An 18,743-nucleotide genomic window follows, 5' to 3' on the forward strand; every position below is an offset into this window, starting at 1 on the left:
TCTGACCCCGACCAAATCATCTCTATCTGACTAGCAAACGTGTAGGAAGTCGCGCAACACATAGCACAGACCCTTTCTCAGTGCTACTCGACTTTATCGACCTAAGCCTTTTGTTCGGCTCTTCAGCCTTTAAAGGAGGCACAAGTCAGGGCCTGGTTTGGTTCTCATCTCAAGCCTTATCATGGCCTCCCACACAACCAAATTTAGGCAAAGAAGTTTCCAGTAAGTGGGAGGTGGCACCTTTCTAATATTAAGAATTGGGGCTCCTGGGTGGCTCAGTGGGTTAAAGCCTCTGCCTTCGACTCAGGTCATGGTCTCAGGGTCCTGGGATCGAGCCCCACATCGGGCTCTCTGCTCAGCAGGGAGCCTGCTTCCCCCTTTTTCTCTGCCTGCCTCTCCGCCTACTTGTGATCTCTCTGTCAAATAAATAAATAAAATCTCTTAAAAAATCATCATCATCAAATTTATTGAAGATGGCATCTGAAGACATAAATATTTGTTTTTGGAAATGGAAAATAAGGCTCCAGCTGGCAAAACACTAAGACCTAATATTTGTTTAGCTAATATTTATTGAGAACTTCATGTTCTAAATACTTTACGTGCATGATCTCATTGAATACAGTCCTGTGAGGTAGACAAGAATATGGAAGCACATGTGGGCGCCTGGGTGGCTCAGTTGGTTGAGCATCTGCCTTCAGCTCAGGTCATGATCCCAGGATCCTGTGATTGAGCCCCACATCCGGTTCCCTGCTCGGTGGGGAGCCTGCTTCTCCCTCTCTCTTTGCTGCTCTCCCTGCTTACACCCTCTCTCTCTCTGTCAAATAAATAAATAAAATCTTTAAAAAAAAAAAAATACGGAGGCCAGAAAAAGCCAGTCATGACATGCGTCCTCCACACACATCAAACTGTGTCTCCAGAAGCACGTTTAGCTTTCTTACCTTCCCTACCTCCCCCGAAGCAGCTCTAGAGTTGTTCTAAGGATTCCCTTCATTCACCCTGGATTTCTGAAGAAACCTCCTATATTAGGCAATTTTCTTATTTTCCATATTTCCATGAAGACAATTTCCCTCCAGCTCTCAGAGCCTTGTAAGCTCATTCAGACAAATAAATTGGCCAGTCAGAGGAAGTTTCTTTCTCAGAGTTGTCCCAACTCTTCTGAATCTAGATGTCTGATGGTGCCCTGCCTCCGAGCAGGACCCGCGGTCCAGTCCAGGCCCTGGCTGGAGGCAAGAGCCTGGCGTAGGTGGGCGGCCGGTGTGGGGGGGCTGCCTCTCCGGACACCCTGGTGTGTGGCCGGGTGACATGCCCACATGCAGAATGGGCTTCCTGGGAGCCACGGGCCGCATATTCACTGAAGGAGCCTCAGTAATGACCCCTGCTGTCTCCCCGCAGAGAGGCTTCTCCCTCCCCCTGGAGAGTGTACTTTCGAGCAAGATGAATGTGCATTTACTCAGGAGAGAAGAAACCGGAGCAGCTGGCACAGGCGGAGGGGAGAGACGCCCACCTCCTACACGGGGCCCAAGGGAGATCACACTACTGGGGTAGGTGAGTTACGTCACGTGGTGCTGTTTGCCAAGGAAGCCCGACCTAGCATTCTAGAGGTCATTTCCTGCATGTTGAGAGGTGCCGATGTGTGTCCTGTGTCTAGGAGGAACGACACAGGCGATTCTACACACCTGGGAGCGATCATGAAATGTGTGCACGGACGATCGTTCTTTCTGTGTATACACTGCTTGCGTGTCCTGAGCAAAGACGATTTAAATGGGCTTACGAAGAGAGGCACACAGAAATAATTTAATCAGAAGTGGGTTTAAAAATAAAAGACAGAGGGACAGTGCGAAGGGAAAAAAATGTCGTGATCGAAGCTGGAGCCAGGACTGAGGCTTCGTATGGAAAAATGTGCTGGCGGACATGGGAGAAAACATTAGCAGGCGAGCGCGACTCTACATTTTCTAGCAGCTGCAGCAAAGATGAAAAACCTGATTCACCGTGTCCTCAGGATAAAGAGGTAAAGCACACCGCCCAAGGGTATAAGAAGAGGGTGCATTTTCTGTAGAAAATACATAAAGTACAATGTAATAGACTAAACGTTGATTTACTATCACCACGTGCAGCCGTTGTAAACAACGTCAGGGATCAGATACTCCACTCAGAATAGACCTTTCTCTCCGACACTCTTCATTTCTCTTGGCGTATCCATTGGATGCAAGCACGCTGCTTGGTCCGGGGAAGCAGAACTTGCCCTGATAGTAAGCCTGAAGAGATAAGTCCTCGAGGCTCCTAACAGAGAGGCCGTTATGATGGTAAACACAGCGGTGAGGACATCCGGGTGGCTCAGTCAGCTGAGCACTGGATTCTGGATTTCAGTTCAGGTCCTGATCTCGGGTCCCAGGTTGGGCTCCACGCTCAGCAGGGAGTCTGCTTCTCTCTGTCTCTCCCTCTGTGCCCCCCCACTCCCACTCACGTGCTGTCTCTCTCTAAAATAAATACATAAATCTTTAAAAATACGTACATACATACATGCAAAGGTGAGTTAGCTACTGCTGTTTCCTGTGACCTACCTCAAGATAAGCCTGTGGAGTAACTCCAGACAGCAACCTACCATGTAACCTGTTTGGGACGTGGCTAAACTTGGGGTGGGGTGCACTCAGGAACAGCTTTATTCTTTCTTTGGATGCTTTCTTCACATGGATCCTAAAGCATCTTCCCTTCCCCATGCCTTGGCAGACCCCATAGCTTCGCAGTCCTGTCGAGGTATGAGAGCAGTTACGTATTTATGTGTGTTACCAAATCCAATCCAAATCCAAATCTTCCATTTCACATTCGAATGAATCACCTCTGTTTCCCTCAGTTTGGGCCTGACTCATAGTTTGGGGATGATAAAAGGAAAGAAAGTTCTTTAGTTTTCTTTGTTTTACTTCCTCCTCTGCCCCTCACTTTGTGATCTTTAATAGGATAAGTGGGAGAGAGAGTGAAAGAAAATAGCTTTTAAAATAGTTGGTGCTGTTTCAGATTCTGTCTTGGCTGTTGACTGTCCTCTGTCCTAACAGATACCTGAATACTGGCTCTTTGGGGAAACACTGCGTCTTGCCGTTTCTGGCAGTGTACTTCCTGGCTAATCTCCTCTGACCACCTGTTCATTCCCTAGCGCTTGCTCTACAAGGTAAAACCCACATAGATTCTCCACTGGGGTTCCACCTGTCGGTTTTGGCTCTGGTCCCTTCAAGAGCTCTTGGTTCCAGCCACCTTCCCAGTGAGTGTCCATTTGGCCTCGTGTGCTAATGCACTCTTGCCTGACTAAGAAGAGGTTGTGCAGGCTGGTCCTACCCCTGACCTTCCATTCTGTCTTACTGCTTTAGCTGGCTGATGCTGGGACAGTGTTGCTTCCATAAGACAGGATGTTTTAGAGATTCAGCATTGGTCCAGTAGAACAGATAGGCACTTCCAGCACGGAGAAGAAGATTTTAAGGGGGCTCTTAGAGTCTGTGAGGCTGTCTCTGGAAGACCAGGGGTTTAAAAAGATAATCCAAAGACTTGTGTGTTAGTAATGTTTTGGTTGGGAATAGTTTATTGCCCTTTGTCGCAGGCAAAATCCACTTAGGGCTAGCTTTAGGAACAACTTTTTTTTTTTTAATTAATTTTTTATTTTTTCAGCATAACAGTATTCATTATTTTTGCACCACACCCAGTGCTCCATGCAATCCGTGCCCTCTACCATACCCACCACCTGGTGCCCCCAACCTCCCACCCCCCACCCCTTCAAAATTCTCAGATCGTTTTTCAGAGTCCATAGTCTCTCATGGTTCACCTCCCCTTCCAATTTCCCTCAACTCCCTTCTCCTCTCCATCTCCCCTTGTCCTCCATGCTATTTGTAATGCTCCACAAATAAGTGAAACCATATGATAAGCTTTAGGAACAACTTGATGCAGAAGACGAAACTGTGCGATCAGGAGCCAGTTCCTCTCCTTGTCCAACCCTCTGCTCTGTTTGGTTTTCTTGGTTGTCTCCAGTCTTAGGTAGGCTTTCATCTCATGGTAGCAAGACCACTGTAGCAGCTGCAGGTTTTTCAACATTAAATCGAGTAGAAAGAGATAACTCAAATGAAAACACAAAACTGAGTCTCAATGGCTCTGACCAACAATGTCTTAAGGGCAAGGTACTGCCAACCTTGATTTTTTGTTTTTGTTTTAAAGATTTTATTTATTTAGTTGACAGAGAGAGAGACCACAAGTAGGCAGAGAGGCAAGCAGAGAGAGAGAGAGGAGGAAGCAGGCTCCCTGCCAAGCAGAGAGCCCGATTTGGGGCTCCATCCCAGGACCCTGAGATCATGACCTGAGCCGAAGGCAGAGGCTTAACCCACTGAGCCACCCAGGCGCCCCTCAACCTTGTTTTTGAATCCCCATAGGGCTTAATCTTGTACCTCATATACCACATATGCTAAAAAATGCCTTTAGAATGAGTAAATGAATATAAGTCCTCCCTGACACATATGAATAACTAGCCGTGGGATGCCTGAGTGGCTTAGTCGGTTAAGCCACTGCCTTCGGCTCAGGTCATGATCCCAGGGTCCTGGGATCGAGCCCCGCGTCGGGCTCCTTGCTCGGCGGGGAGTTGCTTCTCTCTCCACTCTGCCTGCTTGTGATCTCGCTCGCTCTCTCTCTCTCTCTCTTTCTGACAAATAAATAAATAAATAAATAAAATCTAAAAAAAAAAACTAGCCATTTATTTAACGAAACCCCTAGAAAACGGGATAGTGGGAAGGTATCTTTTTATTACAAGAGGAGTAGAGAAAGGTCAAGAACGAATCAGCTTGAATTGGAGCCACTGTAGCCATGATGTGGTATCTGTGTGCTTTTATCTTGGTTGGGAGGAGGGTTGATAGTTTTTCTTCCTTTTCCCAGAGACACCAAGAAGGCTAGTGGTAGCAGATCTGAGAAGAGATACTCTCAAAGAGAGCTATGCTGTGGTATTGCCACAGGGGAATGTTCAGGGCAACAGGCCGTGGAATGTCTTGGACATGGACGAGAAGGCAAAGCAAAAATAGTAAGCAGTGGAGGGAAGGGGTCTTTGGAAAGGGCAAGGAGGGTCACCACACTCCAGGAGGTACAACAGACCAGTGAACTTTGGACTCATACCCCACTCACTGGCTATGAAACCGTGAGAAAGTTATGTCAAATCTCTCAGTTTCATTTGTCATCTCGAAAATGAGAATAATTATAGCTCCATGCCTCCCTACTGCTTTATAGGCTGGTTGAGAGGTTTGGGACGAGATTGCTGCTAGGGTCCAAATCTTAGTTTCACCTTTGAATTTCTCTAAATCTCATTTCCTTAGCTATATGTGGAATAATGAGTACCTACCTCACCGATTGTGGTGATATTTATGTGCGTATCATTCATATTTGAGACAGTATCCAAAATGTACTTAGGATGTGACCTGGTATAGAATAAATGCTCAGTTAATGCTCAATTATTCACTCCTTCCTTCACTCATCAAGTATTCATTGAGGTCTACTATGTGCCAAGTCCACTTTAAGTGCTTGGGAAACACGGATGAACAAAACAGACAAAGCGATCATTTGCCATCACGGAGCTTCTATTCTGGTGTGGTGTGGTGTGGTGTGGTGTGGTGTGGCGTGGCGTGGCTTGGTGTGTGTGTGTGTGTGTTAAAAAGACTTTCTTAAGAAGGCTTTGCAGTCAAAAAATAAAACGGCTGATACAATTTTCTGAAACTTTAAGTCAACTCAGCAAATATATAATCAGTAATTTAGCTGTATAAGATTAAAGGTCTGTTACTTTATTTAAAATAAATCTTAGTTCTTAAAATTTATTCCATAAAGTACATATTTCCCTGTAAATTCCCTACATAAACACAAGAGGTAAAAAGGAAAAGTTAAAAAAAAAAAGCACAATTAAAAAAAAATTAAAAACTGACAACAGAAACCACAGCAGGAGGGATTACTAATTAAAATCAAAAAGTTAGAAATTTCTGGTCGGGCTCCCCTTTGCCCCCACCCCATCCCTTCCAGCCTGTCCCCTCCAACTTACGAAAAGGTAACTGGTTAGCCCCTAGAGGGAGTAAAAATGTCACCATTCTATTCTAGTCTAGTAGGTGGGGACAGACAACAAAGACTACACTTAGCTATAAATTGTATAGTATGTTAAAAAGTAAAAATAGCTATAGAGAAAAAAAAGTAGGGCAGGGGAGCTTGGAAATTGGGAGGAGGATATGAGTGGAGTTAGCTTATCTACATAGGAGAGTCACAGCTGAGCTCTTTGAGAAGGTAACCTGGAAAGAGCTGGGGTAGCTATGCTAGTGTGTATCTGGGGGGAGTGTTCCAGTGGGAAGCCCCTTAAGTGGAAGCAGGCCCAGTGTGTCCCACAAATAGCAATGAGGTCAGAGAAACAATCGTCGGCCAGGACTTGGCCTTCTCGTTAGTTAGAAAGACCTCAGGTTTTACTTTCCCTGAAATGGGAAGACGCTGGAGAATGTTGAGCATAGTGAGAAAGTGACCTGGCCTGGTTTTGAGGGGATCACTGTCGCTGCTCTGCTGAGAAAAGACTAGAAGTGGAAACGGGGCAAGAGTGAGGTTGGAGAGCCCCGTGAGGATCTGGTGAGGCATCCAGGGGACCGACGGTGATGATGATGAATTTATAGTGAGGGTGGATGTACCAATGACAGCGGATCGGTCCAGAGGGTCAGAAGGGGTGAAATTCTGGAATGTTTTGAAAGTGGAGCCGGCAGAATCTCTTGATAGATGAAATGTGAGTGAAGAGCAGGAGAGGAGTCAAGGATGAGTTCAGTGATTGTTGACCTGAGCAACTGGAATGTGAGTTGTTGACAACTCAATAGAGGAGATGGGATGGAGAGGTTCGTTGGGAAGATCAGGAGCTCAGTCGTAAATATGTCAGATTTGAGGTTCTTGATGGATATTCAAGGGGAGGTATTGAGTGGGCAGTCGGAGGGCCAGGAAGGAGGGCTGAGCTGGAAGTTTCTGGCATATGGATGGGATTTAAAACCATGTGACTGGGTGAGATCTCCAGGGGAGCCCTGGTAGACCCAAGGTGGACCAATGCATAAGCCTTGGAGACTCCAAAGTTCAGAAGTCAGAAGAGGAAGAACCACCAAAAGAGACTTGAGAAGAGTGACCAGTAACTCTGATGACATTCCCACAGTGTTTGTGGGAAGTAGGGACTCAACAAGGATGTCCCTGCCCCTCCCTTCCTTGTCTCCATGATTCCTCCTCCCTTGGCTCTCTTTTCACTGGTGGCCATGGCTGTGACTGCCCCCTTGTCACTCTCATGCCGGCACAGTGGTACTTACCTAATCCTTCCATGTGTCTGTCACTTTTATCTTCCCCACGGGATTGCAGATAACCTTAGGGGCATGTACTTGGACTCAGCATGGCCTTGCTGATGCTGCCTTACTAAAATGCCCCAAATACCCCTGGGCAGCTTCATTAAACAACAGAAATTTATTTTCTCATGTTTACAGAGGCTCGAAGTCCAAGCTCAAGGTGTTGAGAGGGTTGGTTTCATTCTGAGGCTTCCCCGATGGGCTTGCAGATGCCCTCCTTCCGGCTGTGTCCTCACATGGTTGCCCATTGGCCCTTGTTGTCCGTGTCCTGAGCTCTTGTTGTTGGATTAGGACCCACCCGAACAACCCCATTTCAACTTCATTACCTCTTGAAAAGTCCAGTCTGCAGACACATCCACAGCCGCAATCCGAAGTACCAAAGTTAGGGCTTTAGTGTGTGAATTTTACAAGGGTGCCATTCAACACATAACAGAATCCCTCCCTGGGGTTAGCTCAGAGTGCTGAGCACTGAAGGAGGAGACACAAAATGGCCTTTGTCCTGCTGCTGAGGTCCTTCTGCTGAGATAATCTGAGTCTGTTTAATGTGTATACCACATTCTACCCCCACTCCCTCTGCGCAAAATCTGTGACAACCTAGCAGAAGCACGTTCAGTGGACACTCAATGACTCATAAGTTTGCTCCTTTATTTGCCTTTTGCCCAGTTTAGAGGGGCATGCATTAGTTAACTTGGTGTGGGTTTGTTCAAAGAAAAATGATATGATAGTGTTTGCTTTGTCTCTGAAAACGTTGAAGGATGTTTCAGCTGTCTGGATGTTCTGCAAAGATTACAACGCAAAAACTCCTTTTTTTATAAAGATTTTACTTATTTTTTTGACAGATGGAGATCACAAGTAGGCAGAGAAGCAGGAAGAGAGAGAGGAGGAAGCAGGCTCCCTGCTGAGCAGAGACCCCCGATGTGGGGCTCCATCCCAGGACCCTGGGATCATGACCCAAGCTGAAGGCAGAGGCTTTAACCCACTGAGCCACCCAGGCGCTCACAATGCAAAAACATCTTAGTGTGCCCAATATTCACTCCCAGCAAATGCTTTTTAAGTTAAATGAAATTCTCTGGTGCACAATCAAGAGAATTCTGATTTTTTTTTTTTCCCAGCACATCGCTGCTAGGGTCTGCCTTCTTCTTCAGTCTTTATTTCACCTGTTTCGATGCAAATTTTTAAAAGGTTCTCAAAGCGCCTTTCAGTCTTCTAACTAAAGAAAATCTTTTACAGGTGGGCGCCTGGGTGGCTCAGTTGGTTAAGCGACTGCCGTCGGCTCAGGTCATGATCCTGGAGTCCTGGGATCGAGTGCCGCATCGGGCTCCCTGCTTGGCAGGGAGTCTGCTTCTCCCTCTGACCCTCCCCCTTCTCATACTCTCTCTCTCAAATAAATAAATAAAATCTTTAAAAAAAAGAAAATCTTTTACAGGTTCGATTTTATTCTACAATCTACAGTAATGTAGTAGTGCAGATGAGGCAGCGAAGTTTGCTGAGCGTACCTACACATATAGAATTGGATTGAAGGTGTTTTGGTTTTGTTCTTAAAATTACTTTAAGAGTTGGTTTACTGGAGAAATAATGTTAGCTAAAGATCATTTATGGAATATTTACCATGCGTAGGCACTATGCTGGGAACTTTATATCTTGTCTTAGTCAGTATGAGCTGGTTTAACAAAAGTGCTACAGACCAGATGGCTTAAACAACAAACATTTCCTTCTCTCACTTCTGGAGGCTGGGAAGTCCAAGACCAACGCATCAACAACTTTGGTGTCTGGTGAGAGCCTGCTTCCTGGTTCATAGAAGGCCATCTTGTCACTCTGTCCCCACATGGCCAAAGGGGCAAGGGCTCTCTCTGGGCTCTCTTTTAAAAAGATACTAATCCCACTGAACAGAGTTCACCCCTCATGACCTAATCAGCTCCCAAGGGCCTTGACCTCCTAATACCATCACATTGGGGGATAGGATTTCAACATATAAATTTGGGGGGGGGGGCACAAACATTCGGTCCATAAACACATCCTTACCACAAAGTAAGTGGAAGTAAAGTGAATGGATGGCCTATTTTTCACATGAGAAAACCAAAGCTCAGAGAAGTTAAGTGTTTTACATAGAGTAGGGACAGAATCTCAGGACCCCAGTCTCTAATGCCCATATTCTGTCCACACTGTCTCACTGGAATTTCCCTGCCTTATGTGACACTAAGAGACCACAGACGACCTGGAAAGCTGTGACAACTTATATGTGAAAGGCACAATTCTTCACATGGCACCATGATCTCACCCCAACACCTTTCAGTCAAAGAGGGGTATTTTCTGTTGGAAAGAATATATTCAAACTGATGGTATTTTTAGACCTCTATAGAAAAGCATCTAGCAGAAAGTAAATTCTTCTCTGAGCTATTTCTGATGTCAGCGATCCCATGTTGTCAGTTGAACTCGAGCACTGTAGCCTGCACACCTGTTGCGTTTCCTCAGTCCTGAAAGGGTAGCTGCTTCTTTCTCTGGAGTCCAGTGGATATGTTGGCTCTCCGATCACAATGGGTGACAAGCATCACCCATTCAAACACTGAAGCAAATAAAGTCCCCTTTAACACATTTAGTTGTTCCAGCTGTCAGTGTCACAAGCTACAAGTCTATAAGATGAAACATCTTAGAACTGGGAGCAGTCCTAAATCCAGAGACCTTGATTTCTTCCCCATTTTCTGAGCTTCTACATGCCTTGTGCACCGAACAATAGCTCCAAAATTATAAGTAAAGTAATAAGGGTTAAATTCTAGAGATATGGATCCACGTAGAGAGAAGCAGCTAGCTCTCCTTGGGAGTGTCTTGAAGGGTGACTGAGAGCTCACCACGAAGAATGGCTGGCAGGATGAGGTAGCATTTCAGAACGAGGGAGTGGCACGTGCTGAGTGTGAAACTGCTAAGTATCATGGCAGCTTCGGGGAACTGTAAATGATTCTGCTGGGCTGGTCTACAGCACACTGTCAGCCAGGGTTCCCAAGATGGTGAAGTCCAAGGTACAGGTTTGTATTCAGGTTGTATTTTTGGAGGTGTGGTCCCAAGGAGCAGAAGTGTGGAGCAAAGGTAGCAGAGCCAGGAAGGAGGGAGAGCTGCTACGAGGATGCCTGATTAAGTTGGCCACGGCTGTGTCCAACTGGCTGCTTGATCCTATGGGAACCTTTGAGAAGCCATGGAGGTTGCCAGAAATATTTTGGTGTTTTGCAAAGCCCCTCCCTGCCTCTGACCCCCCCCCCCCCCCCCGCCAAAGATATCCTATGATCTAGTCTTTTTCGTTAAAAATGTTTGGTCAGTCTTTTGTTAGTTTCAGTTAATACTACCTCAGGTGGCTGAAATGTTAAACACTTGTTCAACTGATTGCTTTTGACAAATGCTCTGGAGAGAAGGTGGTCTGCCTTAGTCAAATTACATCCAAGGTCAGGTCTACTTCAGTCAAATTAAATAAAGAGAAGCCCTGCGAATGGAACTTTCTGGTGCTTTGCCAAATAAGTCAAATAATGATTTTTTCTGGGGATGGGGTTTTGGGTAGCTCCAAACCAGTTGTGCCCTTTGCAGAATTGCTGTAAGCTACTGCTTTTTCCAGATACCTTGTTTGTAAAGCTCTTGGTTTTCAAGTCTGCCTAAGAGTGGGAGAGATGAAGATGGGATTAGTGCACATATAAAGCTCACCTTTCTTTGAAGGATTGTCATTTTTCTTGAATCAACACTCTTAGATTGTTGTATCCCTTTAGTTAATTTCCAGAGTTTGGAATAAGTGGATTTGACAGGTTGTTTTTCGTTTTGTTTTGTTTTGGTTTTGCCAGTGTTCCCATTGCTTTGATAGAGAAACACATTTTCAGAGGACGTTTCTCTGACATTCTCAAAGTTCCACATCCCTCCCCTGCCCAACTTCTTTCTCTTTAACAGATTCAAATTCTTTGATGAAATTCATCTCATCATCTAGTTCTTGGCCATAATACTAAATGCTCATATTATTAAATTATTACAAAGAGTTATTCTGCACTCCTAAAAAGTCTAATAGCTCCATAGCTGGGTCACCTGCGGTTCTGTTTCTATTGTCTCCCCCACCCCACACACACATACTTTGGCTAGTTTCTTGAAATATTTGGCATTTTAATTGAATACTGGATGTTGGGAATGAAAAATTATGGAATCCTTGGTGGTGATGTTTTTCTCTCCAGAGAGGATTCGATCTATTCTCAAGTAGCCAACTTGAGTAGAACAGGTCACCTCGGTCCAATCAGAACTGGGCTAACTTGAGAGGGTGTTGCTTTGCTGGATCAATGTCTTGTTCTCCACTACACCTGGGGAATATGCTCTGAGAGCATACACTAGGGTTCTTTTGGGAACCCTCCTCTTTAATCTGTTGTCCTAGCCTTTAATTTTTATCTCTTTAGCTGGTAAGATTGCTGAAAACTCTGTTTTATGTTTGGCTTCCTGGCCCTTGCCCTCTGCAGCTTAAGCATTTGGCCGATGACTCAAGGGAAGATTGCCAGGTGATGGGCTCACTTTTCTGTGCCTCTCTTTTCTCACGAAACTTGGCTCTAAAGCCCTGGCTGCCTTGGCAACCCAGAACTCCAGTTATTATCTTCCCAACCCAGCGAGTGCTGTTGAGTTCTCTGCCTCCTGTTAGCTGCTCTCTCCTAAGCTTCTGAACTGAAGGGGCAGATGCCCCACCGGGAAACAGAGAATGTTGAATTCACTTTACTGACCTCCTTTTCCTAGGATCTTGGCCCCCTTGAACGTTTGCTGCTTGGGAAGTCCTCTGCTAGCTCCTAAACAGGTGTTTTCTAAAATATAGAGATGTTATCCATTGGTTTTCCAAATCTTCTCAGCAGGAGTGTAGGTCTGCTATAAATTATTCCACGTAGCCAGAAGGGAATGTCTCTAGTATTTCATTTTTTGGCATCATTTAAGAACGTGATTATTATACTCAAAATTTGAAGGTATTTGCTTTTCTGTGCCAACCAATCATAGTGACTTGAATGAGATCTTTGTGTCTCTGGCCTCTTTAAACTGTATTCTTTAATTGATGCTTCTGCCTCTTCTACCCAAGATCTTGCCGTATCTGAGATTATCTTGTTGTAAGGTGTTCTGTTCTTTAGGAAGGGGTAGTAGGAGAAGAATATTAAAATTTACATTTATACTATCTTTGGATATAAACTGCCTGAGAGACTATAATTCTCTACTCTTTTCCCTTTATAACTCTCAACCCCGAGTAGTAAATATTGAAGACAACGAACATAGTAAGAAAGTACTCCAAATGTCTTTTATTTAATTATCATGGAAACCACCTGATGATCACCTCATATTTTTAAAAGGTGATTTTTATAGCAAATGTAATGTTGCTTAGATGAACATCACCAGAATTTCTCTCCAGCAGAGAAAGAATAAGAAATAAGAGTAAGAAAACTTTAACTGACTTAACAAATCATTAACAGTTCATTGATTTATAGGATGCTAGAGGTAGGTAGGATCCTATAGATCATCTAAGGCAACCTGGTCATTTTAAATATTAAAACACTGAAACTCACTCAGAGGAGTTTTAATTATTATCTGCTGGGATCCTTAGGATAGTAATAGCAAGCGTGTCTATGATTTAGATATACAACTTCAACAATAATGGAATAACGTCCGAAAAAATTCTCCTCCTGCCTGCTTTGTTGATTTATTGCTATTTTGCATTTAGGTCCTAACAATATTCTCTTTACATCTTTTTACATTACAGGCAATAAAATAATGGCAGTATGCAAAATGGCAGAACTCCCTCACTGGTACATGAGTAAAATCATAGGTTCAATCTCTGGGCCAGCAATGTAGTATCTTTCTCCTTAATGACTGGAGAGTGTTGGTTTGGTGTTGGTGACAACAGAATCCTTTTTTTTTTTTTTCTTTTTTTAAAGATTTTATTTGTTTATTTGACAGAGAGAGATCACAAGTAGACAGAGAGGCAGGCAGAGAGAGAGAGAGAGGGGGGGGGGGGAAGCAGGCTCCCTGCTGAGCAGAGAGCCCAATGCGGGACTCGATCCTAGGACCCTGAGATCATGACCTGAGCTGAAGGCAGCGGCTTAACCCACTGAGCCACCCAGGCGCCCCAACAGAATCCTTTTTGAATGCAGTGCATTCTGGGACTTTCAGATGCTATACCTGTACTTGCAGAATGCATTCTACCTTTTTGCTTTCCATCCTTAAAGCCTATCCATTTACACTTGGAAGAACACACACAAGAAGAAAGTAGGAAGAGGAAAAGCATACAAAGCTGTTTATAGACAATGCATTGGACAGGCAGTAAATATAGGCCCATCAAATAAAAAGAGCAGCTCACAAAAGCCACAGGTCTGGATGGACATGCCGGTTCACTGTGTGTTTACTAGACTCAGTACACCATCATACACAGCAATTTCAAGGGAGCTGTCGTTCCTGATTCACTATCTGGCAATGCAATAAATCTTTCCAAAATCTAGTGGTGTCGTCTAGTAGAAAGACCAATGAAAGTGAGCCAACTCTGCCACTTGTTGCCTGCTTAGGCTGGGGTGTGGTCATCTAAGTTCTCTGAACCTCAGTTTCCCCAGATGTAAAATGAAGTTAACAGCAGATGTCCTGTTAATCTCTTAGGGTTGCTATGATGACCACAACTAAGATTATAGTTGTGAGAAGCTTTGATAGTGTATCAGCTCCACTCAAATGAATCGTACTGTTATTTTTACAATTTAAAAAAATATTTTATTTATTTGTAAGAGAGATTGTGTGTGTACACACACCAGCAGCAGGGAGGGGCAGAGGGAGAGGGAGAGAGACGAGCGGACTCCCCCTGAGTAGGGAGCCCAATGCGGGGCTCCATCCCAGGACCCTGGCATCATGACCTGAACTAAAGTTACCCCTGTTATTTTTATAATTAGTAAAACTCTTATTAAATGTCATGTTCATCTCTGGGATGATTTCTTGGATTCATTGTTCTGCATCATCATGTGTGCTTTTATAAATAGAAAATCATGGCCTATGACTATGGGTACAATGACTTAGAAGTAACCAGAACACTTGGCAGACCTTAAAGCAATGTTTTCCAAACTGCCACTGGGTAATTTAAGTGGTATGTGGATGAATATTTTTTAATTTGATACTCATATCCATGTATAGGAAAAATACCTAACCAGTCCATCAAACCCATTATTTCCCAGATATATAGCTTATTTTCCTGTTTTCATGCTAATACAAAGTTTCCTATTCGAATAAATGTATTTATGTAATAAAAATGGAAACTATTTGCTGAAGAATATTAAGTGGATAATACTGCAGGTATGTTGACGGACAAAATCAAATCATGAAGTTGGTATTTGTTGTATGACTGAAGTTTGGGAAATATTTCCAAAGATTAAGTCAGTCATGTAGCTCCTACGAAAATAACCCAAAACTCTCGCCGTATGATTTGGCTCCTCCATTAATGAAATAATACAGACATTTGTGACAGATGACTCTGGACCCGCCTGGAGAAGGGAGGGTCTCCGCAGGATTTGTCTTTTCTGACGCAGATGCTACTTATTTACAAGACAGGAAAGACAGGTTTTAAAGTTCGCAGGGTTTTATTGCCTATTGGAATTTTATTAATATTTATGTGCCACCATGCTCTCAGAATCCTCCAAAACATTAGTTTTAGTTGCCCTGGAGTTTACAGGGATTTTGTGGCCCAGAGATGGTGGGATAAAAACATAGGTAACTATCGAGTTAGGTGAGAAAATGCCTTCAACTGTAACATTTCCTAGCTCACGGAGTCTACCAGCCAATAGATGAAAAGCCCTCCAGGCCCTCCTGCCTGCAGCTGCTTTCTAGAAAAGCAGCTACTCTTCAGTTTCTTCATGACTTCCAGAGAGGACAGCATCCTTTTCTTTTGTGATATTGTTCAATGTTCCAATAAGTCTTCCAGATTTCTGATAATTAAGGGCGGAGTCTTTATTTCTAAGAACACTCCCTCTTGTGTGATAGAAATATGAAGGATGCACTAAAATACAAATAATGACATGTATTTATAAAATTATGCTCTCTGACAAAAAAACTCAAAATTACATATTTAATGTGTTTGTTATACAGCTGAAATTTATTAGCAGTTGAATTCTGGTCCTTGTCTTTTTTTTTTTTTTAAGATTTTATTTATTAGAGAGAGAGAGGGAGAGGGAGAGAGTGCACAAGCAGGGGGAGGGGCAGAGAGAGAGGGAGAAGCGGACTCCCCACTGAGCAGGGAACCCAATGCGGAACTCAATCTCGGGACCCTGGGATCATGACCTGAAACTCAGGCAGATGCTTAATCAACTGAGCCACCGACTGAGACACCCAGGCACCCCATGGTCCTTTTCTTTTAAAAATTGTAGTAGTTGATAGCCAGACAAGTAAGAAGGCTACCCAGCTAGTCTGTAACCATCTGAGAAGTTAGCTCCAGATTATCAAAATCTCCAGTGTCCTCCAATCCTTCTCTGGTCTATCTTATCACACTAGTTCCTGATATTGCCAGATCCTACTTATATAGAGAAGGCTTCGATGGCAAGCTGCTGTTAGAAATTGATGATATATACATAACACAACATTTACCATCTTAATAATTAGCAAATGCGCATTTCAGTGGCCGGTAAAGTCCATTCACACTGTTGAGCGACTGTCACCACCATTCATCCCCAGGAGTCTTTATGTTCTTTCCCTTTCCCCAGACTGAAACTCCATCCCCCTTAAACACTAACTCATTCATGACAAGCTTTAAGAATCATTGAGAAGGTATAATAAAAAGCAATTTTAGGCGGACACATTTAGCTGTGGTTCTGCCCAAAGTTCTGATGTCTTCCTTTATTTCCTGATTGTTCAAACTCCTCTTCAGCTTAACGAATGGAGTTTAGCTGTTCAGTTCCTGTGGCTCATACAGGCCCCTCGAGCTCCTTCCCGGCCCTGGTGAGAGGGGGCAGGCACCAAGACTGAAGGAACAGCTGCTTTACTGTTCCAAATTATGAATATGGTGTGTGTCTCAACACATCACAGTTGCTGCACAGAGAACAGATGGGACCCCAATCTCCCCGTAGACCCACTGGAACCCCGTCTTGAATGTTAAACAATGACCCACAGAGAGAAAGTGATTTCAGTTAATAATCTCTTCCACAGATTGGAATCCTTCATGTGCACGAACACGTGAGCTGGTCTGAGGTTTCAGCACTGGGGCTCCCTGGCTCCCATCCAGGGCTTTTGTTTGCTGAGACAGACAGCATTTGGAGTTATAATGTGGCAAAGCTTGTCAACACATGGGGCTTTTCTCTGCTTTCCAAACACATGTGAGACAGACTGGCTCTCTGTGAAGCTCTGATCTTTTCTGGGGAAAGGAAATGTCACATGCAAGTCAAAAGGAAGAACATATTTGGCATCAAGAGGAATAATCAGTCTGTGTATCAGAGAGACAAATTCTGATCAGTTGACAAATATGTTAAAATTGTTTGTATGTATAGATGTTGATGTAGATTGGTTTAAATCGGTATTACCTTATGGAATATACATATGTGCTTAACATAGAAATGATATCAAGGATTTTTGGAGAGGCTAACATCACTCCAGAAAAATAGACTGGTGTTAGTACCCTAGAAAGACACAAGGTGTTGTACTCACATCCCCCTGGATGTTACCTCTGTCTTCCCAAAATGGAATAATCACATAGCCCCAAAGCCTGGGAGATTTCCTTTCATACCTTATGGTCTGAAACACAAAGATCTCAGGAACCAGAGATGTGATAAAATGATTTCAGCCTAATACCTGAGACCCAGAGGTATACCAGCTGAAAGCATTTCCAGAGAAATGCGTCACCCATTGGAGGCTAAATGGTTAGTGCATTGTACCTAGAAAAGAATGAATTTCATTTAATCCTGGGGATGATTAGGGGTTTTTCTCTCTTCTAGGATCTCAGACTAATTCTGTCTGGGGCTCATACTATTACTGGTAGGATGCATGCTGTCATCACTAGAGAGAAGGTGAGCCTTAGGTCATCTTTCACTCATGATGGGTCCATCGCTCCCTCTCCATTCTGCAAAGATGTCCTGTCTCAGAGCCCTGATGCTCTCTACTTTCCGTTTTCCCCAGTGACAGCATCTTTTAGAGGAACCTGCTTTTCCTCCCTGAGAGTTTCGTCTTTAGCCAAGGTCCTTTATTTAGGATTCAAGTGGGCTCCTGAGAACCCGAAAGCCAGATACAGAAATTATTTTTCTGATTTTATTCTTACTTTTTTGAGGAAATTTTTTTTAGGTTAAACATGCAATATGGTAGGGTTTCAGAGCAGTACACCACTAATTTACGTATAGGATAGCATGGGATACCTTTGTGCATGGTTAGGTGTTAAACCGTGGTCATTTTCAAGCTTTGGCCTTATTCTCCATAGAATTAAATACACCCTTCTGCAGCACCTGCATGGCACACTCAGTGAAGCATTCAACCCTTGATTTCAGCTCAGGTTGTGACCTCGGGGTCATGAGATCAAGTCCCATATCAGGCTCCGCACTCAGCACAGAGTCTGCTTGGAGTTTTTCTCTACCTCTCCCTCTGCCCCTCCTCACCCCTCCTTCTGGCTGTCTCTCAAATAAATAAATAAATAAATTATACACACACACGCGTGCGTGCGCGCACGCACACACACTCACGCTCTTCTATTAGGATGATGTGTATCTGTATTTGTTCACATCCAGCCTAGCTTAAGTTAGAAAATGTTAAAGAAAAGAATAATGAAAGTTCCTTTCATTGCTGAAAATATAAAAACCCCAGTCCAAAGGCCCTGCGGTGACAGCATTACCTACTATATCCCAGGAACAGCACAGGGACCAAGGTGGTCTCGCAACACAGAATGAGTAAGAAGAAAGGCCGTAGGAGAGGACGGTGATAGAAATCGGAGGTAAGAATATTGTTAGGCAATTATAGGGCCCCGAATGCCATTCTCAGGCCTTCAGCTTTTACTCTGAGGGAAACGCTGTATCAATGGAAGGTTTTGAGCCAAGGAGTAGTTAAGATTTAGCTTCTGTTCACTATGGGTACTATGCTGAGATGAGATTGGAGAGATCAAGGGCAGTGACAGGAGTACTAGTTCGCAGGTACTGGATTAATCCAAGTGAGAAATAATAGTGGTTCGGGCCAGGCGGTAGCAGGGAGATGGTGAGAAGAGAAATGACTAGATTTTGGATGTGTTTTGAAGGTGGAGCAATAGGACTTCCTGACAGCCTGGGTGTGAGAGTGCGGGGAAGAAGGGGCGGCTCAGGACTTGGGGTCTGGCCAGCCAGAAAGGTGCAGTGGGTTTTAAGGTGAGGGCATTGGTGTTTAGTTTTAGACATGTTCAGCTGGAGGTGTCTATTTGAGAAGAAGGGGAGA

The 18,743-nt window shown here is 44.0% G+C and overlaps 1 protein-coding gene across 1 annotated transcript in view; it reads left to right on the forward strand.

Annotated features, from left to right (window-relative positions):
- The window catches only part of MAMDC2 (MAM domain containing 2), a 158,485-nt gene that overhangs the window by 130,068 nt on the left and 9,674 nt on the right, over nt 1-18,743 (forward strand). Inside the window, exon 11 of the mRNA XM_047700583.1 lies at nt 1,393-1,545. Coding sequence (XP_047556539.1) covers nt 1,393-1,545 — 153 coding nt within the window. The remainder of the gene's footprint in view (nt 1-1,392; nt 1,546-18,743) is intronic.

This window comes from Lutra lutra, chromosome 13, assembly GCF_902655055.1.
Source record: "Lutra lutra chromosome 13, mLutLut1.2, whole genome shotgun sequence".
In the NCBI taxonomy this organism is placed as follows: Eukaryota; Metazoa; Chordata; class Mammalia; order Carnivora; family Mustelidae; genus Lutra; species Lutra lutra.